Source organism: Cygnus olor, chromosome 24 (genome assembly GCF_009769625.2).
Source record: "Cygnus olor isolate bCygOlo1 chromosome 24, bCygOlo1.pri.v2, whole genome shotgun sequence".
Classification (NCBI taxonomy): Eukaryota; Metazoa; Chordata; class Aves; order Anseriformes; family Anatidae; genus Cygnus; species Cygnus olor.
Genome location: NC_049192.1, coordinates 4208377 through 4231206, shown reverse-complemented (window position 1 = coordinate 4231206; position 22830 = coordinate 4208377). Strand labels below are relative to the sequence as shown.

General features: G+C 63.0%; 2 protein-coding genes across 5 annotated transcripts; both read left to right on the top strand.

Moving 5' to 3' along the window:
• Nucleotides 1–543: 543 nt before the first annotated feature.
• Nucleotides 544–14619, top strand: CSRP1 (cysteine and glycine rich protein 1). 4 transcript variants are annotated; one of them, XM_040536310.1, is made up of 6 exons: nt 544–831; nt 7265–7377; nt 11296–11464; nt 12203–12329; nt 13763–13856; nt 14200–14619. In XM_040536310.1, the coding sequence occupies exons 1-6, from the start codon at nt 713–715 to the stop codon at nt 14274–14276; spliced, it is 699 nt and encodes a 232-aa protein (XP_040392244.1). In that variant the 5' UTR covers nt 544–712; the 3' UTR covers nt 14277–14619. The 4 variants fall into 4 exon arrangements, with proteins under 4 accessions (XP_040392244.1, XP_040392246.1, XP_040392245.1 ...); XM_040536312.1 differs by lacking the exon at nt 544–831 and adding an exon at nt 1900–2057; XM_040536311.1 differs by lacking the exon at nt 544–831 and adding an exon at nt 2287–6829.
• A 4004-nt stretch (nt 14620–18623) lies between these two features.
• Nucleotides 18624–20511, top strand: PHLDA3 (pleckstrin homology like domain family A member 3). The gene is made up of 2 exons (XM_040536314.1): nt 18624–19378; nt 19830–20511. Exons 1-2 carry the CDS (start codon nt 19027–19029, stop codon nt 19949–19951), a joined length of 474 nt encoding a protein of 157 aa, XP_040392248.1. The 5' UTR covers nt 18624–19026; the 3' UTR covers nt 19952–20511.
• The last annotated feature ends 2319 nt before the right edge of the window (nt 20512–22830 follow it).

Here is a 22830-nt window from a genome sequence, read left to right as displayed (position 1 = left end):
CATGACCAACTGCTCTGGGTGACACCAGGGTGCTCACGTCTCTGTCCTCTTGGCAATGTGCATCATGGCATCTGGTGGTGCCCCACTCAGTGATATGGCCGTACCCTGCTAACTATGAGCTGCACGTGGGCCCTGAATGCCCAGCTAACACCAGTCACCTACCTGTTCCTAATGTCCCCGAGTGACGAGGTGACCTGTGGTGCTCTGAGCCCTTGGATGGGCCATGCCTGCCAGGTCACCTGTGCTCGGCTTGTCCTTGCTTGGTCAGGGCCTGGGTTCCCACACGAAGCGTTGTCACCCAGCGTGGCAGCGCGGCTACTCTGAGGCATCCTGTTCCTCTGGGACAGAAGTTAGGTGCCTCTGCCCTGCGCACAGGACATGAGCAGCATTTTCCCCTCGTGATCCTCGTCCCCTCCCTGCATTTCAGGTCTTGCTTCAGGACCAGGAATTTCTTACCCACAGCTCAGGGCAAAGGATACAATGCCAAAGTTTTCTAGGTCCAAAGGAAGCACCTCCCTCTGCTCCCCTCCCGCTCCTCCCTTCCTCTCGGCTCTGTCCCGTGAAGCTGTGCCCAGGCTCTGAGCCTGCTGCAGACAGGCTGCCTGCCTGCCTCGGGCACTGTGGTTCAGAAGAGAACGAGCAGAAAGGGACCCTTGAGCCCCAAAGATGTGTAGGTGGTCTCTTTCTTTTTCAAGTAGAAAAAGGCCAGCCCATGCTAGATAAATTAAATAGGAGCGTTTGCTGCAGGCACCAGCAAAACCGCTCTCTTCCACGGTGTCCCCTCTTAAAGGCTCCTGGAGGCTCCTGGCTTTTGCTGGCCTCTGAGTTCAGGTGAGCTCCAATGGGTTGAATCTTCTAGAAGATATTCAGATATGGAACGCAGTCGGAGAAGAGCAGTGAAGCTGTGAAGGGGCTGGGAAACAAGAGCTGTGAGGAGCAGCTGAGGGACTGGGGGTGTTCAGGCTGGAGAGGAGGAGGCTGAGGGCAGACCCCACCTGAAAGGAGGCTGCAGAGAGGGGTCCGGTCTCTGTTCTCGGGTCACATGAGGCAATGGCCTCAGGTGCACCAGGGCGGGATTAGCTTGGACGTCGGGAAGAATTTCCTCACGCAGAGGGGGGTCAGGTATCGGAACCGGCTGCCAGGGAGGTGGGGGAGTCCCCGTGCCGGGAGGTATTTAAGAGATGTGTGGACGTGGCACCGAGGGACATGGGTTAGTGATGGGACTCGGTAGGGTTTGGTGACAGTGGGCTGTGTGGGGTGACAGGGGAACGTGTGGGGTGACAGCAGGGCTGCGTAGGGTGACAGTGGGGCTGTGTGGGGTGAGAGTGGGGCTGTGTGGGGTGACAGGGGGATGTATAGAGTTACAGGGGGCTGTGTGGGGTGACAGCGGGGCTGTGTGGGATTACAGGGGGATGTGTGGGGTGACAGTGGGGCTGTGTGGGGTTAAAAGGGGATGCATGGGATGACAGGGGGCTCTGTGGGGTGACAGGGGGATACATGGGGTGACAGAGGGATATGTGAGGTGACATGGAGATGTGTGGGGTGACCGGGGGACACATATGGTGACAGGGGGATGCATGGGGTGACAGGGGGACACGAGAGGTGATGGGGACACGTATGGCGACAGGGGGGTATATGGGGTGACAGGGGGAGGCGTGAGGTGACAGATGTGCGGGGTGACGGGGGGACACGTATGGTGACAGGGTGCTGCATGGGGTGACAGGGGGATGTGTGGGGTGACAGGGGGACACGTGAGGTGACAGGGGGACACGTACGGCGACAGGGAGACGCGTGGGGGGCCGGCGGGCCGCTGAGGCGGGCCCCTCAGGCATGGCGGCGGGGCCGGGCCGGGCCGTGCCCTCTCGCACAGCCCCGCGGGGCGGGCGGCCGCCGTGACATCAGGCCGGGCCGGGCCGAGCCGGGCCGGCGCCGAGCGCCAAGCGCCGCCTTCCCCCGCCGCCAACAAAAGCCCCCGAGCGGCCTCGGGCTGCGCAGCGCCGCGCCCGCCGCCTCCCGACCCGACCCGACCCGACCCGACCCGCCCGGCCCCGCTGCAGGTAGGTGCGGGGGGCGCCGCGGGACCCCCCCCCCCCAGCCTCCTGCGGGCCGGGTGGGGAAGGGAGGGCACGGGCAGGGCACGGGCACGCGTGGGGGGGGAGGACGGCCCCGGCGGGCACAACGCCTGGCCCCGGGGCTCGGGAGCCGCCCGAGGCGGGCCGTGATGCCGAGGGGATCCCTCGTGGCCCAAAGCTCTGCTACCGCCTCGTCTGTCAGCATGGGGAGCCCTGGGGGGCCAGGTCCCCTCCTGCAGCCCCCCCGATCCCCGCCTCCCCTGCACACCCCTGTATTAAGGGATCCCCAGCACTCAGGAGCTGGCTGGATGCTCTCGGGCACGGTTTCAGATCCCCGGAGCTGGCAGCGGGGCCAGCGCGTAGGAGAGGGCGTTAATTAGCGCCTGGCAGACGCGGCGGGTGCTGCCAAGTGGCGCTGCTCGCCGGGGAAGCCGGAGCTCAGCAGCAGCTGCTTCAAAGTCCCCGAGCACCTCTCGAGGAATCGGCGCTGGGCCGGGATGCAGGGAGCGAGGAGGCGCGGGTGCTGACACGGCGATAGGTGGGAGATCGGCGAGGCCTCCGCGCCTGCAGGTTTCGGTGGCGAGGCTGGAAAGGGGCTCGCTCTTGCTGGGATCAGCCCGGGCCCTGGGCAGGACGCGCTGCTCAGCACACGTGGCCCAGCGCTTGCTGCTGCTGGGGCGTTGAGGGACAGCGCAGGCAGCACGGTCCCTTCCCTGTGCCGGCGGTTTGGTGCGTGCTGTCCGGGCAGCCTCCGTCTCCTCCGTCTGCCGGGCTCCTGAGCTCCTCTCCCCTCTGCCGGGAGGCAGCACAGCGTGCCGAGGATGTGACCGATGGGGCAGAAAGGTTTGCAAAAGCTCAGGTGGGCTCGGTCAGATTAGGGGTTGTGATTCCTGCAGAAGTCAGTAGCTTTTCTTAGCCTATCTGAAAATGCTTTTGGCGTTTGTTCTAGGTGAAATCGGGATTTTCTTTGACAAATCAGTTGAATGTCCAGTTGTGATAGGAAGCTTACAGGTTTGCAGGCACAGCCTGGGAGCCGTGTGAGCAGCAGGCAGGAGCACGCAGCCCCGCAGGCGCGTTGCAGTCGCGGTGGGTGAGCGCTCACAAATACCCATGTATGGCAGCAGGCTCAGCACCCTGCTGGCCTGGCGCTGGCCCCGTCCCTGCACAGCAAACCTGCAGACCTGCCTTGTGACAGCAGCAGAAGCAGTGCCGAGCATCCTGCTCCGGGTACTGGTGGAGTTGAGTACACCCACCTTGTGTGAGGGTCGCTTTCTACCTCGGACCCCCCGACCCTTCCCATCCAGGCAAAGCCCCCAGAGATGTCTGACCCTATACAGCTGCTGCCGCGGGGTCGGTTCACTGGTTTCTGTGCTGATGCTCAGTGTTTTGCTGCATCCCAATGCTCGCAGTCCTCAGGACCCCCTTTTCCTCTTGCTCACCAGTTCAACACCACTGTGTGGTGAATGATACTCATTTATCCTCACTTACACCGTTGGCAGCCCAAGTCTCCTCGTGTCACTGCTGATGACATGGGGGTACGGGGGACATTTCCAGCTGCATCTTGTAGGGCCGTTTCCACTTGTGCCCGGGTGACGTGAAAGCTGCTCCATGCACGATGCCGTTTGTTAGGGACAGAGGCCCCACGGGCCCCAGTGCAGTTCCCTGATGCTCTGTCCTGGTGATTTCCCTCCTGGAGCTGCGTGCATCGCCGTGAGCTGACTCCTTTCTGCACTGCCCGTGCTCTGTCCAGGTGCCTCCCGCTTCAGATAAACGCTCGTGTCACAGCCATGCCAGCTGCTCTCTAACTGGAAAGCAGTAATCGCACCCCAGGGCTTGGGGCTCCAGCTGTGCTTTCCTCCCTTTGTCCTGTCCCTTTGGCAGGCCATGCAATAACCCTGCACGAACTGCTGTGAGTATCATCCAGAGCGAATTTTGTGCAGCACTGGTGCTTTCCTGCCATCCCCTCTTATTAATGCTCCTTGCGAAAAAAATAACCTTTTACATAGGCCAGCTTGGGTCTCCTGGTCCTTAGTGATCTCCTCCAAGCACAAAGTGAGTACTCCGTGACGAATCACTGCAGGGTATTTTCAGTAGAACAGCTGGGCACGTACCTGGGGAAGGTTTTCCAGCTGTTGCAGGAGCACGAACGATTGCGCTGACGTCCCGGTGGCTGCAGGTAAGTTTCACTGGAGGGTGCAAGGCGAGAACCTGCGCTGCTGTGGGCGCCCCGTAGCCGTGACGCTGCCTGCACGCTGCGGCGGGTGCTGTGTTCGCTCCAACAGTTAAAACCCAGGCGGGTAAAACTGTGGGTGCCAGCTCTGGGGCACGTGGCGTGAGCACAGCGGTCTCTCCAGGCCCTGGAAGCAGGGGGTGTCAGTCTGCTGTTCCTCCAGCTGCTGGCGTCACCTGAATCCTGCTCTCCCTTAAAGCCCAGGTTTAGCAGCATCCCAAAGCACGGGGACGTGCTGGTTCTGAAGTGGTTTGTGCCTGGTTCTTTAGTGTAGCCTAGGCTGCCTCCTGCCTTGGTGTGCCACAGGCTCGTCTGGAAGGTGGGTGAGGCTGTAACTTGCACTGAGCGGGTGAACCGTGCTGCTCTAGGGCCGGACACCAGGCACTGGAATTACAGTTAATCTCCAAAACACGTCAGACTCGTGGTTCCTTGCTTCCAAGCCATACAGCTGTTGATAGCGCGGCGGTCTCTTAGTTTTTAGGGCCCCTTGCCTCGCTCAGAGCAGACGACGTTCCGGCTGCAGCGCTGAGCCACGGCTGGCGCAGAGGATGCTGTCTGTAGGGCTCCGGCTGGGGTTCCCCCGGTGCTGGGGGACGCGGAGCTGCAGGAGGGAGGGAAATAATCGTGGGTTTGGCTGCCCTGGGTCTCACTCGTGCCCGTGCCCAGCGAGGTCTTTGGCTGCAGGACGGTCCCCTTGTGTTCCTCATTCGGAGTGGGCCCGATGGTGATTTGGAGAAGTGCGACTGCGGTCACTGAGTGTTACAAGTGTGGCGATCAGCCTCGTGGCTCAGAGCACGCTGAGGAATGTGGAAATGATTGCAAAGCCTCCAGGATCCCTTCAAGCAGCCGTTAAGGGGGGAGCTGGGGTGACGGGTCTGCCCGGATGGCCGGCGTGAGGATTTTGCTTGTACATCCGAGGCAGCTGGTGCAGGCTCCGTGAGCTGGGTGCTTCGCAGGGTTTGGGAAGCATCCCTATATTTCTATTTTTCCTGCCAACCGAACCCTAGCATAAGCTGCTTTTCTGTCTCTCTTGCAGCCTGCCTGGCTGTCGGCATGTGCCCTGCGTGTTGTGGACCGAGAGGGAATTCCCTGTGACTTAGAGCTTCTGTCGAGCTCTCTCTGCGCCCTGCTGTGACCGTCACAAGCCCGTGTGTCCCCAGGGCAGGCCGGTTCTCTACAGATCCGTCCTGTCTGGGGACCGTTTGTGGAGCTTTTCCGGGGCTGCCTCTGTGCTGCTGGGTGCTTTCCGGTGGGGTTCCCCTGCCCCCATCGCAGTCGAGTTGCTTACACAAAGCGTCACCTCTAATCTTCCCGTGGCGGATGCGGAAAATAAGCAGCACGAGGGCCTGATCTGCTCCGGGGGCAGACATCAGGGCTGGACCTGGGAGCAGCCTCTGTGCCCCGCAGCTCAGAGAAGGGCGTCCCCGCTGCAGAGGTCTCGCTTTGGGTAGACAAAGCTTCTTCCTTTGCCGCTGCTGGAAGGGGAAAAAAAAACAAAAAAAGGGGCTCCGAAGGCCCCAGCGGTGGGACCTGGTGGCCGTCCTGCTTGGGAAGGGGCAGGAGAGCCACAACCACGTGCCACAGCCAGCGGCGTGCTGTTCCCGAGGGGTCTGGCGTGGGGCAGGAGGGGCTGGTGGCAGCTCCGCTGCCCCGGGCTGGGGGGGGCTGCCCGGGCTGCTTCTGCCCCCCGGGGAAGCTCCCGAACCTGGTCGCGCCCTCCTGCCAGGACAGGAGGAAATCACGAAATAAGGCGCTTTCCAGAGAAACGGTTCGTGCCCTTTTAAGGCAATGCAAAGGCCGGGACTGGGATGATCTGTCCGAAAGGGAGGGATTTGGCACCGCCGCGCGCTGGTAGGAAACCCAGCTCACAACAGGCTTCCTGCCTCCGGGTCTCACCCAAACAGCTCCTGACCCGGCACCCTGCCTCTGGTGCTGCCCGTGGGGGGGTGGCACCCGGCTCGGGGGGCGTGCAGTGCAAATGCTGTTTGTTTTGGGGACCTCGCCCCCCCCTTTTCAGGAGCTGGGGAAGGGGAAGGTGGCTCCTGCTGCCCGTTCCCACGTGGAGGATTACAGAGGTGTTGATGGGGAGAGGACCCTGGAGACCTCCCAAGAGACCTCCCAAGCTGCAGCTTGTGCCCATGGACCCTTCCTGTACCACGGGGCACCACCAAAAATCGTTTGGTTCTATTGTCTTTGTAATTACCTGAGGTTGCCATTAGGTCCTCCCCAGCCTCCTCTCGGCCAAACTCAACCAGCCGGCCTCCCTCGGCACCTCCTAGCAGGACTTTGTTGATTTTGAGTGTCCTGAGGTTTCTGTTGGCCTGGTCTTCAAAAACGTCAAGGCTGAGTTGGAGACCAGCCACCTGTGTTAACCTCTCCTCATATTTTGGGGTTATCTGCAGATTTTATTTGCAAATCTGCAGATAAAGGGGCCTTTTGATCACGCATCACCAGAGACGTTTCAGGAAAGAGGAGGGAGAAGCAGAAGCGTTTATATCCTGCCCAGGAGCTGCATGGCCGTGCTCAGGTGTTTGTCCTGTGCCCCTGGGGCTGCCCATTTCCCAGCCTTCGCTCTGTTCCTGCAGTCCTGGAGCAGATTGAGGTCCCCGTACAGGGAGGAGGTGTGAGCGGCCGGCCAGGCATGCACAGGGTATGGAGGCTGTGGGGGACATGGTGCCAGAACCCCCAGCGTCTGGTGGCGTCACCGCGTGCCCCTGTGAGCCTCCACCATCACCCTCTTCCTCCCCTGCCCTTGCACGAAAGGAGCCGTGAGCTCCCGCAGCTTCCAGGACGGGGCCGTTCCTGCTGGCTGGCAGCACCCGTCGTCCCTGGGTGCCCCTGTACTGCTGGGTGCCGTAGCGGTGGGTCCCCTGGGCGTCCTGGGTTCTGCTAATTCCGCTAATTAGCAGCTCTGCGAACCGATGCAACCAGCAAACGTTTTCTGCCCCTGCTTTCTCCGCAGAATGCCGAACTGGGGTGGAGGGAAGAAGTGTGGCGTGTGCCAGAAGGCGGTGTACTTCGCCGAGGAGGTGCAGTGCGAAGGCAGCAGCTTCCACAAGTCCTGCTTCCTGTGCAGTGAGTACCAGCCCTTCCCTCGGCCCTCCTGCCCCGCTCAGCCCCCGCTCCCGTCCTGTTCACGAGCCGTGTAAGCGCTCCTTAGGCTTCCTCCACGAGCAGCTGGGCTGTGGGAGCTGTGGCAGGCGTCTGCTCTCCTCCACACTGGAAAGTCAGTTCTGCTGGAGGAGCAGCCAGGAACACCAGGGGCCAGCCGAGCTGTCAGGGCTGGCCTTAGCCGGCGTCCACACACAGACACGCTCGGTCCCTGCCCCAGGGAAAGGCGAGGCTGAGTCCTCGGGGCGCCTCCAGACGTTTAGGGTTGGAGCACGAGACAGGGCCTCTGCAAGCAGCGGTGGCAGAAGGGGGCACATCCCGTGCGCTGCTCTGGGATGATGCTAACTGTGATCCTCTGTGCGGCTTTGCTGCATTAAAAAGGTGGTTGGGCACTGGGAGGTGATGTGGGACCTGCCCCTGTGTCCGGTGTCCCAGTGGGAAGAAGATGTGGTCCTTCTGCTGGTGGAAAGCCTGCTGGGAAGTGCTGAGGCGTCACCACCAGCCTGCCTGCCGAGCTGCTGTTGCAGAGGGTGTCCCTGCCGGACGTTGGGACCCAAGTGACGCCTCCAGGGAAGGGCAGAGGAACAGGATCTGGCTGGGGACTGACTGCAGGGGTCCCTCCCTTGGTGTGCTCTGCAGGAACCTGCCAGCACTCTCGTGCAGGTCCTGCAGGTCCTGGACACTCACGTCTCCCTTTGGAGATAGCAGGGCAGCAGTGCAGGGACTGGTAAGTAGCGTCACATTGCTGAGAGCGGCTCCTTAAAGCCAGGACAGCCACGCTGCAGGTCCCAGCCCAACGTCCTTTGAACAACAAGACTGCCACTGTCCTCAGCCTGCGTGTTACCAGGTTTCCCCTGCCCTGAAGGCTGTCCCTGAACAGAACAACTGCTTCTCATGCGTTAACAGGGGTGTGCGCACTGTGTGTGGCTGCTGGTGGCCCGTCAACACGTTGCACCCATCGCAGAGCAGCAGCAGCGGGGGTGCACCTCAGAGCTGCCCGTTCAGCAGGGCCCCGCTGAGGTTTCACGTCGTCTCAGCCCTGTTCCCGGGTGCCTCCCATTGCAGCAGGGAGCACAGACGGGATCTTTCCCGTATGGGCAGCGAGCAGAGCGAGGGGAAGGTGTGTGAACAGGCACGCGGCTAGAACTGCTGTCCGTAGGCCAGTTCCAGCGGGGAAATAGCAGTGTCCTCGGGGGACTGAGCTGCGCTGTGCTCCTGTGTCCACCTGGCGTGGGTCTGCTTGGCCTGCGGACGGATGGATGCAGGCGTGGGACAGCAGCTCCCTGCGCAGCGCGGGGGGCGGCCAGCGTGAGCGGGAGCCCTCCTGCCTGGCAGTGTCCGGGCTGAAAAGCTCGCTTTGGCTCGAGGGGACGAGAAGGGGAGTTTGCTGAGCGGCTCTCCCTGGATGGGCAGGAGCGGTGGCAGGTTGTGCTGGCTCCCTGCAGCAGGAAGTCCTTTCTTCCGCAGCCCCAGATAAGGAGGGTGGGGAACGTTTCCCTTGTTTGCCCCCGCCTCTGGCTTTTACCATCTGAAACAATGCTGGTGGGGGACCTCGGAGCGCCCTCCAGTCTGAGGACTGAGGTCTCCCTGCTCTGCGTCCGTCCTTCCCCATGGCCCTTTCTGCACGGAGGGGCAGTGCTGGGGGATGCTTGCACCACGCCAGCACCCAGAGCACGGGGCTGGCACCAGGAGCCAAGACATCAGGCACGAGGCATTGCTCCGAGAAGGGAACACACGGAAACAAGCCACCAGGGAGAGGTCTGGAGGCGACTGCAGCCCGGGCTGCTGTCCCTGTGCTCTGCCCGTACCCCAGCAGCTCTGCCTTGCCTGCTCCAGCCCTGGGCCGCGGGCCGCGGGCGATGCCGAGCTGCTCCCCGCTCCGCCGGCCTTCCCAGCCTCTTCCCCAGTGCTGCGCTTGGGCCCCACCGGGGAATTTGAAGCTGTTATCTTTAGGGCAGAAAAACAAATACTCGGGCCTGATTTGCCAAGAAAATAATCAGAAGGGAGCCAAACCTACCACAGTGCATTAAAACAGGAGATCGGCTCCGGGAGTGAGTGCTGATTGACTGCATGGCGTGGGTCCAACCGAGTCAACACAGCGAGGCAGAAGTGTAACGTAAGGGGCCGCCGGCCTCAGCTCGTGTACGGCTGCTTTGTGGGGCAGCTCAGCTGCTCCTAGAAAAACAAAGGGTCCTTAAGGCGATGAGTGCAGTGCTCTGGAATCTCTGCAATGCAGAAAATGGGGAGCTGGGGCTGATTTCTAGGAAGCAGATGGGGAGGAATTTTTGTGTTGCCTGGCAAAGTGTGGCTGGTTCAGACGCGGGGCAGCGAAAGAGAAAGCCAGATGCCGTGGTTCGCTACCACCCCTAGCACAAAGCCTTTAAACCTGCCGGTGTCAGTCCCCAGATTCCAGTCCTGCAGGGTCTGTGCGAGCACAGAGTTGCCCCCGATGAGCTCCGGGGTACCGCGGTGACACCCCACATGCCCACCACCGTTCGGCAGCCACAGGACCCGTTCACCGGAGCCACGGGGATGCGCGCTGCCTGCACTGCTGGGCGAGCCCGCAGCCAGCAGGAGACCCTGCCAGACCCTCCTTAGATGGCAAGACACGTCTCCCTGTCCACCTCCTGCTCCCTTTCCACCTCCTTTTCCCATCAGCAGCGTGCGGGGCTGCCGGTGGCCACGGAGGAGAAGCACCATATTTAGTAACGGGGCCGCTGCCTCTCGCCCTGTATTTAGTGCACTAGCGGAGCGCCGTGCTCTGTTTGCATTCCTGCGATATTGGTAAAGGCCAAGAAACTTTCCTGCTGGTGGGGAGGGAAACGGGCTGCTGGGAGCGTTGACATTTAAGGCATGTAAGCAGGATGGAGAAGGCTGTAACAGGATCTGTTTTGGGGCTGGCTGCCAGTGCTGTGGACTCTGCCTTGGGCGTCTTGCTCCGTATGGGGCAGGTAAACACCGGAGATCGCTGCGAGCCTGTTTGGTTGCTGCTCTCCTTCCGTTGCAGCTTGCCGGGCGGTGAGTGCCAGGAAGGGCTTGGAAGCCAACGTGGAGGCTGAGATCAGAGCTGGGACAGGAGTCAGGAAAACCTAAAAGTCGGGTGAGGAGCCTGTGTGGTCTGAGCCCAGCACCGGGCTCAGGCTCTGGATGGGCTCAGCCGGGTCCCCAAGCATCCCTGCTGTCCCCTTGTGTCCCGTCTTAATCCCACACTGATGCCCAAAGCTTGAATGCCTCAGGTGTGCTGAGCGTGCCCCTGCACACCCTGGTCATGTCACAGACCGGGTGACTCGTGTTGGCACGAACACCTCCCTCCCCTCGTGGTCTCAGGGTACGGGGAGGCAACCGCACACCGTAGCGTGGAGCGCCAAAAAGACTTGGAGTGCAGCAGCGGAACGGCTGCAGGCCTGCTTTTAAACACGAGGGAAAATCTATTTGCCTGAAAAGCTTTCAGCCAGGTGCCTGTCGCTGTGTCCTTGCAGCGGACGAGGAGCGTGGCGGAGCTGCAGCACTGAGACCCCCGGGCTTGGGAACCTGCCTGGGGTCTGTGGGGAAATCTGCCCCGTCCTGGCTGATGGTGGCTCCCGTTTCCTCCACCGCTTCCCCCTGGGATGCCGGCACCATCGGGGTTAACAGAGCTATTGCCTTATTTATTATCAGCCTTGTAGCTTTGATGGTTGCTTCCTTTTAAAGCCAGACAATGTTCTTGTTGTGATCCTTATCTCCAGCTGTTTTGCATGCGCTCCCTTTGAACAATGATCTTGTCTAGGGTTTCCTGCTCCTTGAAAGCCGAGCCGTGCTATGCTTTGTGAGGACTTGTTTTCTCCAGCTAATTAGGGAGATCTGGGTGCACGGCTAATGGCTGGGCCCTCCCCTCTCTTCTAGTGGTCTGCAAGAAGAACTTGGACAGCACCACTGTTGCCGTGCATGGAGAGGAGATCTACTGCAAGTCCTGCTATGGCAAGAAGTACGGCCCCAAGGGCTATGGATACGGGATGGGAGCAGGGACCCTGAGCACTGACAAGGGCGAGTCTCTGGGAATCAAATACGAAGAGTGAGTTGAAGCCTTGTTTTGAAACCGGGGCTGTTGTGGGCACACGTCTTTTTCCCCTCACATCTGTCCAGCCGTGGTGCTTGGCTACGGAGCCCAGCAAACCCCGCTGAATGACCAGCAGACCCTAAACTGGAGAGTGCTGGGGGCACCTTGCTCCCCAGGGACACCTGCCCCCTGCAGCCTTCCTCCTTCACCCTGGGGTGAAATCAACCTGGGGCAAGCTGAGAGCCCCAAGCTCTGAGTCCCCAGCTGGGCCCTGCGCCCAGGGAGGAGGGAGAAGCCCGGTATAACCCAGCTCCTGGTAGCATCGAGGTGCTGAGGAATCGGCCCCTGCCCTGTCCCATGGTCTCCCTGTGGGGGAAGTGGACTCGGGTGTGTTTCTGGATGGGTCATCCCTCCTGGCCAAAGAAATAACGTCCCGGAGGACCAGCAGGGCAGGGAGAGCTGCCCGCCAGTTTCAGGGAGCTTCCGGAGTCCTGGGCATGCCACGTAGCTGGCGGGAGGCCCACATCTGCTCCCATCTTCTCAGTGGGATGAGGGCTTGACGGGACACGTCCCCACAGCCCGAGCGTGCTGCCCATCCCCTCCTAGCACCCAGCCGTGGGGCTGAAGTTTCCACGGGGCTCAACACCACCCTGCCAGGCCCCCCAAAACTGGGTTGGGGTTTGCCTTCCCACAGCCCTTCCCTCCTCCTCCCTGCTCCTGCAGCCCTGATAACGCGCTCCCTCCCCTCTGCAGGGGCCAGTCCCACCGACCCACCAACCCCAACGCCTCCAGAATGGCCCAGAAAGTCGGCGGGTCTGACGGGTGCCCTCGCTGCGGCCAGGCGGTGTACGCGGCCGAGAAGGTGATCGGAGCTGGAAAGGTAAGAAGCGGGGTGGAGCAGAATGGGCACGCACGTAGCCCAGGTGGCTGTGTGGCAGGGAAACCCGCACAGGTCCCGCTGGAAGCCTAAAGGAGGGCGTGTGGCACCTCTGGGAACCAGGTTCTCCAGGCTGCCTCACTCCTCCAGGCCTGTGGGTGGGAGAGAAATACGCTTTATAAAACGTAGTCAGTGCTGCTCAGCGGAGGTCGCGGTGGACGTCCCTGCTGCTGGATGGGTTTGGAGGATGAGCAGTGGTGTGACCGTGGCCACTGCCACCGCTGACTGGTCAAACGCATCGTCCAGCAGGTCTTCTCCACCCTCTGCTGCTGGCTGGGATGCTGCAGCCCAAATATGGGGCAGGGAATGAATTCCCGAGGTCATTGCTGCTCCCGGGGCAGGGGGAGGTGGGTGGAGGTGTGGAGCCCACCGGGTCAGCTCGGGTCGATGCAGGACACCCCCCAGCAGCCCTGGTGCTCACCATACCCAGATCACCGCTTCACTGGCATCCTCCGTGTCCCCAGCCTCGCGGCATCGTTGTACCACGGCTGGCGGTGCAGGGGTTGTGATGGATATGTTGTGGGTCAGCCCAGGGTTGGAAAGCAAAGTTATCCTTAAAATGATGACCCGGGCTTTAGGCCTCCTGCTGTTGTCGATGTTTACAGGGACCCAAATCTGGCAAAGCGATTGTGCTCGAGCAGACCTCAGAGGATTCCAGGGCATGTATTTCATGTGCTAATGTTTGCTGGATGACTCCATCTGCTACCTCCTCCCCCGGCCCTAATTTCACATTTTCTTCCAAAAAAGGTTTCATGTTTTCCAAACTGTTTATTTAAATTCCTCCGTGAGCGGCTCTGGCTACTCTGTGGGCTGCTCAGAGGCTGTGAGCTCATTTATCCCTGGAGGACTGGCAGGGCCGTGGGGGAGTTTTATTTTTAAACGCTGGCTGATTTCTGCGTTGTTGATATCTGTTTGCTGCCTTCCTTGGAGCTGAAGTTGTGCAGGGGCAGGTGTCCTCCCCGGTACCACCCCCAGGCTAAGGTGCAGCAGCAGTGGTGGATCCCAGGTCACTAAGCTGGGGCATTTATCCTTGTGTTTTAGAGAGCGTGGCCCCCAAAGAGGGGGTGATTGCTCCTTACCTACTGCCTTAAGTGACTGCTGCAGGTGGGGTGAAGGCTCTCTAATGGGCTCAGCGTGGGCGCAGTGACCACGTCAGATGTTTCCTCTCTGCATTCTCCTCCTGGGGCTGGGGGGTTTCGCTGTGCGTGAAGGCAGGGAGGACAGCTCTTCCACAGAAGGGCTTTCATCCTCTCCAGACCTCTTTGCTCATGGCTTTGGGTCAGAACCAGGGCCTCCAAAGGGACCCACTTGGTAGCCAAAGCATTGCTGCCCTGTCCCTGGCTACCATCTGACCGTGCTCTGTTCCTGTCCCGCAGTCCTGGCACAAGTCCTGCTTCCGTTGCGCCAAGTGTGGCAAGAGCCTGGAGTCCACCACCTTGGCAGACAAAGACGGGGAGATCTACTGCAAAGGTGCGTGCCGCCTGCCCTGCCCCTCGCAGCCACCATGAGAGGGGTCCTGGGCCTCAGGTCCCCTCAGGTCGGGGGCAGCTTGTCCTGGATGCTGGCGGTGGAGGCATGGGGTCAAGCCCCTGTGCTGGGAACTGGGATGGGAGCGAGGGCTGGGGAGGTGGTGACCCCCACAGCTGATTTGGGGGCTGGCTGCGGGGCCGGGGGGCCTCTCTGTTTGCCCAGCAGATAGGGCAAACCCTGATCTGTTTCAGCAGTGCCTGCTTCGGGAGAAGGACCTGCTCGTGTGCCCGTGTTCCCCTCTTGCTGCTGCCCTTACCTTGTTCTTTCTTCCCTCTCTCTGCAGGTTGCTATGCCAAGAACTTCGGGCCCAAAGGCTTTGGCTTCGGGCAGGGGGCCGGCGCGCTCATCCACTCGCAGTGAGGCACCAGGAGCCGGGCCCTGCTCGCCCTGAGCCCCTCCAGACCAGCCTGGGCTTCCCGGCCCTCCCCGCACCGCAGTGAGCACCCTCACCCTCATCCATCCCTGCCCGCTGCTTCGCAGCACCAGTGCCTTCCCCCTGCCCTGGCCCAGCGCCCCCTGAAGCTGTGGGACCCCCACCGCCACCCCGGGTCCCGCCGGCACGGCCGCAGCTGGGGAGACAGCTCGCACCCACCCGCAGCGAGGCCCCCGCGCCCAAAACGTTCCGCTCCGTCGCCCGTCCCGCCAGGATGTGCCACGCTGCGCTGTGTCACCGAGCAAGGAATAAACATCAAAGCTGACCCAAGCCTGGCCTTGCCTGAGAGGTTATTCCCCCCCCGATTGACCAGGATGGAGCGGGAGGACGGGAAATGTTGGTGATCAGGGCTTGCAGTTAAAGCAGGAGCTGGGGAGCAGCTCGCTGGAACTCGACGTGGCCCGGCTGGGCTCTGCTGGCCGGGCTCTCCCTCTGCTCCCTCCCTGCGTGGCCATTTCCAAAGTGCTGCCTGCTTCCAGCAGGCCCACAGCAGAACTTGGGTGCGTGGTGGTGCCGCCACGCGTGCGCACCGAATCGATGCCCCTGTGCCGGCTGTTACGTGGCGCTCCTCCAAACAGGCGTGCCCAGCAGTGCTGAATAATTAAGAACTTTTCACCTACTCCTGAGGTTTTCTTTTCTTTGCAGCACCCTGGATCGTGATCCACCAGTTTGGCAGCTTCCCAGGCTTAATTTGTTTTCAACTAAACACTTCAGCTTCTCTCTGTGCTTCTCTCCTTTGACCTGTGTGAGATACCCACTGGATCAGCCTCGCCGCAGCTTAGAGTTTATCTCTCGTGAGCTCCACAGGGAGTTTTGTTGCTTTTTGAAGCACAATGGTTGTAAACATGGTTGGGCAAATGGGATGGGTGGTGTTTTGAGAAGCACGAGAGAGGCAGAAATCCCTTGGGTAGGACTTGGGCACCTTTATCAAGTTAAGCACTTTCTCCCATTCATCACACCCTTGATTTTCATGTGACGTTTGGGAAGCTGAGGTGGGCAGCAAGCCCTTTCTGCATTTCCCGAAATCCTCCCCACCGTCATCCCATCACCCAGCCTGTCCCCCAGGCTTCTCCTGGCCGGGTTGGGCTGGATCTGCCTGGCCGGGGTTTGGCCGAGGCGGTGGCAGGAGGCACCCGGTGCACGGGTGGGGAGCAGCAGGGAGAGCAGCGGGCTCGGGCACCACCCGCGGTGCAGAGACCGAAACTTGGCCGCCTTGGAGAGGGGGCACGGGGGGAGGAAGCCGCCCGCGCTCTCCGTGAGCGTGGGGTGGGTGCCGTGCTGCGGCGCTGCAGCTGCATGCACCATGCTGGGCGCGCGTCCAAGCGATGCTGTTTAGTCAATAAAGGCAGAGCAAGCCTTTCTTCGGGCTCGTTTCCTCGTAGCTGTAGAGGAGGTGTCAGAGAGCGGGGGGGTGCTGACGTGCTGCGAGTGCGATGGGCTCCACTGAGGCTGTTGGCTTCTGGAGACCTGGTCGAAGCTGGGGAAAACTGCTGGGTTTGGGTTTTTTGGGATCTCTGAAAGGCGGAGGGTGGGAGGGGCCTGTGGAGGTCTCCAGCCCAGCCGCCTGCCCTGCAGGGCCAGCTCCAAAGGCCGGGCTGAGCAGAGCTGCTGGTGTCCGGTCAAGTCGGGAACCCTCCGAAGACGGAGGAGGTGCCACCAGTGCAGCTCCCATCACAGCATTCTGTTCCTTGTGTGCATCAGTCCCCCTTGTGGCACACGTGTCTGTTGTCTCTTGTCCTTTTGCTGTGCACTTCTGCATCTCTTTTCTCTCTGTTTTTCTCCTCCGAGCAGTGGAAAACGGAAGTTTGGTCTCATCGAGCCATCCCCACGCTGAACAAACGCAGTCCTTTGGCTTCTCCTCCACCTCACGTGCTCCCCCGGGGCCTCCCCACTGGCTTCCCTTGTTTGTCTCCATCTTCGTGTACCGAGGGGCTCAGAGCCAGGCTCAGCGTCCGGATGTGGCCCCGTGCAGAGGACTGACTGCTCCCCAGCCCGCTGGCTCTGCTCGTGCTAACACAGCCCAGGGGGTGGTTGGGGTTCGTCTCCGCTGGGCATTTTTGGCAGAGCTGCCCCCAGGCTGCTCGCTCGCAGCCCGCAGCGCGCTCTCGTTCCCTCCCAGGGATGCTCCCCAGCGCCCAAGCCCTCGGGGATGCTGCAGCCCACCGCGGGTGGGTCTGTGCTCGGCTTCCAGCCCCAAATACCCCAGCTGAGAGCCTGGGCAGCGTCCTGGGATGGGGACCTTGCCCCGAGGGATTGTTATCAGTGGTTGCGTTGTCCTGAAGTGGCTTAGGGTGAGGTCGGGACCGAAATCCTTGACGTTTGCAGGGGGTGCCAGCCTGGGCAGGGCAGGACGGACGCCCCTGGGGCTGCTCTGGGGTGGGGTGGAGGAGGTGGTGGGGCAAGACCCTGGGGAACGGCTGGGATCTGGGGGGCTCTCTGGGCGTGCCCTGCCCCATCTGCAGCGGGGCGGCTGCGACCGTCTGCTACCCTCTGCTGGTTACTGCTCCCCGTGCACGGGCACGGCGCCGGACAGACGGACGGACACGTCTGGACATCTGCACCCAAGCGTTGTCCAACTGCCTGCGGAGGCAGCGGAGCCACGCTGCACCCAGCAGCATCCGTCCCTCCCTGCGGCCGGCCTGGGGGCTGCCAGCCCCTGGGGATGGGGAGGGGGTGCCCAAAAGTGCCTCCGAAGAGATGAGTGCCCTCGGGGGGGACAGGAGCTGCAGCAGAACGAGACCCCGGCCCTTCTCTGAGTCTGGGACTGGACACCCAGGGACAGAGGTGTGGAGAAAGCCTTGGCTGAAGCTCCTTTGCCTCCATGGCTGTGGGAAAATGATCTCGCCGTGGTGGCGAGGCCGTGAGCAGCAGAGCTGGGGGTTTGGCAGCCCTCGGCTCTCCCCAGGTGCCGAGGAAGGAGCCTGCAGTGGCTGGTGTGAGCTGGGAGCCACAGTCCCTAAACTTCTCCCCAAATGCCCGGGATGCAGCATCCCTGGAGCTGAGCTTTGCCAGCACAAGGGAAAACAGCCCCAGATGCTCCTTGGGGTATGGACCCAGGCACCTCTGCTCCCCTCAGGAGCGGTGCTTGGGGTGACCCTGGCTGTGCCCAGCCCCGATGGGGGCGCTGGGGACCGCGGAGGAGCCGGGGCCGCCCGATGTCCCGAAACCCGGGACAGGCGGGAGCCGTGCCAGCGTGGCGAGGTTGGCCCCGGGGAGCACGAACCAGTTCTTGGCTGCGGCAGCCACGGCCCTGCCCTGTTAATGAGGGATAATGAGGTGCCTCTCCTGGGCTGCAGACTTGCCCCCTGGCCATGCCAGCTGCCAGCGTTGCCCCCGGCAGGCACCAGCCCCAGATGGTGACCCCGGCACGGCTCCGCGGGGATTTTTCCCCTTCCAGCCCTCGCAGGGCGAAGGGACCTGCACCCTCAGCACCTCCAGGGGCTCATCCAGCCACCCGCGGTGCTGTGACCGTCACCCTCCTGAGCAGCCCACGGCCAGCACGATGCCCCCAGGTGTCCCCGGGGGCAGCACACCCAGGCCAACCCCTCCGCCAGGCACTGGCATGGGAACAGACGGAGCCGCGGTGGCCGGGAACAAGACGGGCTGGAAAGGTGCCGGTGTTTTGCCGCCGGGGAGGGAGGACTCCGGCGGGACCAGGCTGTGCCTTGTTGCCCCAGCCCCGCTCCCTGCAGGTCACACGAGGCTGGGGGTGCTGGTCCTCGCTGCAGGACAGGCTGGGGACATCGAGTCCTTCTCCTTGGGAGGGCTTAAGGGGCAGGAGCTCTGTGCGGGGCGCCTGGTGCTGAGGGCTGGGGCAGCACCCTTGGGTGCAGGGCTGGTGGCTGGTGGGTGGCGAGGGCTGTCCCCCTTGCAGGGTAGCCCTGTAGAGCCCCCTCGGCGTGGTGACATCGGGCATTTTCTGCATGTGTCCCCCTTCTGGGCTCCCTCACAGGGGTCCCCACAGCTCCCCCAAGGCCAGGCACTGCACCGCACCCCATAGCCCCATGTGCAGGTGGCACCGCACCCCCCATCGCCCCCTGTGCCAGCCCCATAGCCCCCTGCCCTAGCTGCCACCTCACCCCACAGCCCGTTCCTGTCCAGGAATGCTCCCCAAGCCCCTGCCCCAACTGGCCCCACGTGTGGGTACCACTGCCCCCCCGTAGCCCCGCGGTCACCTCGTGCTGCACCCACAGCCCCCCGTCCCCACTGCCACTGCCCCCCCGCAGCCCTGCGGGGTTCACAGAGGGCCTTGGGGCTGCTCCCGCCTGCAGGCACCCCAAAAGCGCCGTCCGGGTGGGTGCAGCGGGGCCGTGCCGGGCCTGGCCGGGCTTCGCCTGGGCGTGAAGGGTGCCTGCGCGGCAGGAGGGGCCAGGCGAGGCGGGGAAGGAATGCAAGTGGGAGAGCGGCCGGGCGTGCAGCGACAGATCCTGGGGAGCGCGGAGCCGGGGATCCCACACGCTGCATGGGGCAGGAGGCAGAGCCCCGGCGATAGGGACGGCCGGCATGGGGCATCCCGGTGCTGCCCCGCTGTGAGAGCCGGCGGGGAGCTGTTCCCGGGGGCGGTGAGCCCTGCACCGAGCCGTGGGGGTCCTGGCGCCCGCCTTGGGGGGCTGGAAATCCCCATCGGGGGATGCTCGGCCGGAGGAGCTGAGGATCCTGCGGCACCGAGGTGCTGCCATGACCCCCGAGAAGGTGCTGCGGGAGGGGGTGCTGGAGAAGCGCAGCGGGGGGCTGCTGCAGCTCTGGAAGAAGAAGCGGTGCCTGCTGACCGAGAAGGGGCTGCAGCTCTTCGAGCCCAAGGGCTCGCGCCGCAAGGAGCTGAGCTTCGCGCGCATGAAGGCGGTGGAGTGCGTGGAGTGGAAGGAGCGGCACATCTACTTCACCGTGGTGATGGACGACAGCCACGAGATTGATTTCCGCTGCGCCCAGGAGGACCCCGGCTGGAACGCCGAAATCACCATGGGCCTCGTCCGCTTCAAGAACCAGCAGGCGATCCAGATCGTGCGGGCACGGCACAGCTGCAGAGCAGGTACCGGCCCTGCTGCGCTTGGGGCGCGGGGACCTGACGGATCCTGTCCCAGGGTCCACATCCAGTCCCTGGGTGCTCCCTTGGGAATCATGGCACTCACGGCACTTGTGGCCCCAGGGCCAGGGGGCTCCCGTGGATGGGTATGGGGATTTCATGCGTATTCAGGGGGTGCATGGGGTGCGCTGGCCCCCAGACCCGGCTGGGCTCTACCTCCTCCTGGAGCAGCTCAGGCTTCCCCCCCTCCCTGAATTTCACCCCCAGAGAGGGACACCCTAACAAATTCCCTCCAACCAGAGTGGCCTGGCCCAAAAGATACGGGACGGGCTCTTTACCACCTTGCACGTGGGATGAAGGTGGGGACCGCAGCTGACTCCGCTCCCCAGCTCCCCTGGGGGCCCAATCCTGCCCCCCAGCGCGGGCTGGGCGGGTGACGAGCGCCTTCTCTCCGCAGTGGTGCAGTACGATGCAGCCCCACCGGGCCAGCCTGCGGCCCCGCAGCATCCCAGGAGCAGGATGGAGACGGTGCTCGGCTCGGCGGGCGGCGGGGAGAATGGGATCCCGGCCGGCAACTGAGGCCACCACCCTTGGTGGCCCTGGGGAGGACAGCGCAGGCGCCGGCCTCTCCCTCCTGGAGCAGGACAGCGAGGCACCAGAGGAGCTGGGCCGCAAGGCTCGAGCCGCATCCACTTGGACCAACAGGGCAAAGGACACAGCCAGGGCCACTGCCCGGGGCTCTGGACATGACGGAGGTGACATCCCCACCTGGGGGCTGCCTGTCCTTCAGCCAACATGGCCAGGACTGTGGCGGACTGGCAGAGACCCCCAGGCCTCTCCTGCGGGACAGGGGATGGGATGGGAGAGGCTGAGCCCGAAGGAAGCAGCGCAGCGGTGAGCTCTGGGACAGATGGACGTGGAAGGGGACACGGCTCCCCCTGAGCCCCAACGCTGAGAAGGGGCTGGAGAGCTGCTGCGGCAGGGACCCCTGGTCACTGTGCCTGGACGGTGCAGTGACGTGGCCGTGCTGCTGGACACCGTCCTGCCTCGTGTTGTCCTGGGGCTGACGGTGATGCTGGGGAAGTCAATGGGGACTCCTTGTACCGAGCACATCCCCAAACAGGCCCTTCTGCTGCTTCCCCTCTTGTTGCTTTGTTTTGTGGGGCCCTGCAGGGCATGGGAGAGCACAAACCCTGCACAGAGCTTCACGGGTTGGAGGTGTCCCCCTAAATCCTCCGGCATCCCGCAGCCGGGCTCCCAAGCCCCCACCACCACCCCCAGCCTCCTGGGTCCCCTTCCCGCTGTCCCCAGGGGTTCCCAAGGTGGCTCACGAGCGGGTGCCCGGAGCGTGGCTGCCTGGCTTTGCAGGCAGGGGCGGCAGCCGGGGAAGGGAGACCTCGCGCTGGAGCTCTGCCCCAACAAGCAGCGCCGACGGAGCGCCTGGAGCCGCCGAGCTCCGCAAGCCGGAGCCTGAGCCCCAGCCCCGCGGCCGGAGGCGCTGCAGATCCGCTGGGAGATTGCCCGGCTGCGTGGGAACGCGGCAGCGCGGCGCGATGTCCCCCGGGCTGCGCCACGGCCACGTGGGCCCGTGCCAAGCCAGCGCCGGGTGGCTTTGGGGAGGGACGGTGGCACGGCCGGTGCCTGCTCCTGGTGCTCCGGGCTCTTTCTGAGCAGCCTGGGAATAAGGTGCTGGGTGGTTTTCCACCTGTTTTCTCTTCCCTGGTCCTCGGAGGTTCATTTGCTAAATCCCCCCTGCCTGTGAGCGGAGATGAGCCGGGGGCACTGGGGGTGCAGCCATAGCCAAACCGTGCGCTTGGCTTGAGCTCTGCACGGGAGGAGCGTGCCGGGGGGAGCACAGCACGGGGGGTGCAGAGGGTGCTGAGCAGCAGAGGCTCAGAGCTTGAAGCCCCCCAGGCTCGGGGCTGTTCTGGCTCCTGGGGCTCCAGCGAGTCCCAGCTCCTCCTCGGTCCGAGAACCGTGGGTGGGGACATGGGGATGGTGGGGCACAGAGCCCTGCATGGGCCAGCCCAGTACCCCCAGGCCACATCCCCACACACTTCTGGGGGGAATGGGGTTGTCAACGGTCGGTGTCGGTGCTCTCAAGACATCTCCAGGGATCTTTGTCCTGGCTTCTCACACAGCCCCAGCTCCCAGGGTTGGGGCATTCAGTGGGGCTCATGCAAAGCCCTGCGAGCATCCCAAGCCTGAACCATTAAGGAGCAGCACCCAGGGGTGGCAGCACCAGCACGAGGGGTTTTCTAAATTTTGCACCCGCCTGGGGGGCCCTAACTCCTGGGTCTTGGCTTTCCTGCTCTCCCACTCACTGTGAATAAATATCGTTTGTTTTCCAAGTGCCAGCAAAGAGCTGTGAGGAAAATGGGCAGCATGGGGGTGTGCACACACCAGCCCTGGCCGTGGACACCTCCCCTGCACACTGACACAGGAGGCAGCAGCACGGTCAGGGCACCTGTGAGCTGGGCAGAAATTTAGGTGATTTAGGAACAGAAATTTAGAAATTTAGGGACAGAAAGAGCAAGGCAAATTGCTATGTCGGCGTTTCAGGTCCAGCCATGGGGAAGGCCGAGGTTTTCCATCCCCATCCCAAGCTCCCCATCACCCTGTGCACCCCAAGGTGCAGCTGAGCCCTGTCCCCCTGGGGCTCGGAGCCCCCTGGGTGCAGGAGGAACCTGCCAGACCCGGCTGCGTGCAGGCAAATCCCCTCGGCAGCGTGCTGCGGGTGTGGGCGGGTGGGGGGGGGGGCTGAGATTTTCATGCAGAGGAAAAGGTCACCCAGAGACTGAAAAGCAAAGAAAGAGCCGAGAGGCTTGGCCAGAGCAGAGCAGGGACAAGGGGCGGCGTCTGGTGCGTCCCCACCACCGGTGACCTGGTGCTGGGGGCTGCGTGCATGTTGCGGGTCCGAACCAGAGGTGGTGAGCTGACTATTTGCAAGGAGCTGGGGATGCGAGGGAGCTCTTGGGGTGCTTCCAGCCCAAAAAGCAGAGCGAGGACACACGGGAAGCTTTCCTCACACTGCAGGAGGTGGGGAAACTGAGGCACGGTGAGGGGGGTGGGAGTCACACAGCCCCGGTGGCACCGGGACGCTGGGGGCCACCAGGCAGAGCCCCAGGACGGAGCGAGGTGCCTGGAGCCACCTGAGCTCAAAGGCAGGAGCCTGAAAAGCCGGCTCCATGGCTGCCAGCCCCGAGGTGCCCCCGTTCTCCCTGGGGCCAGCACCCATGGGTGCTGAGCTAGCAGCCCTTGTGCAGTGCCAGGAGGTGGGAACGGGTGCGGGGGGAGCTCCAGGGCTGGCTGGGTGCCCCCGACGGCTGCTGAGGGCTGGCAGAGGGCTTTGCAGCACGGTGGTGCCGATGCTCCGGGGCAGGCGAGGCCGTACCTCCTCCTGCTGTGAGCCCTGGCACTGCCTCGCTGCTCCGAGGGACGTCGGTGCAGGTTCTGGG

Coding starts and splice junctions, on each gene's coding strand:
- PHLDA3 (XM_040536314.1), top strand. CDS start 19,027: ATGACCCCCGAGAAGGTGCTGCGGGAGGGGGTGCTGGAGAAGCGCAGC. Junction 19,379..19,829: donor ACGGCACAGCTGCAGAGCAG/GTACCGGCCCTG, acceptor TTCTCTCCGCAG/TGGTGCAGTACGATGCAGCC.
- CSRP1 (XM_040536310.1), top strand. CDS start 713: ATGCTAGATAAATTAAATAGGAGCGTTTGCTGCAGGCACCAGCAAAAC. Junction 11,465..12,202: donor CTGGGAATCAAATACGAAGA/GTGAGTTGAAGC, acceptor TCCCCTCTGCAG/GGGCCAGTCCCACCGACCCA. Junction 12,330..13,762: donor AGGTGATCGGAGCTGGAAAG/GTAAGAAGCGGG, acceptor CCTGTCCCGCAG/TCCTGGCACAAGTCCTGCTT.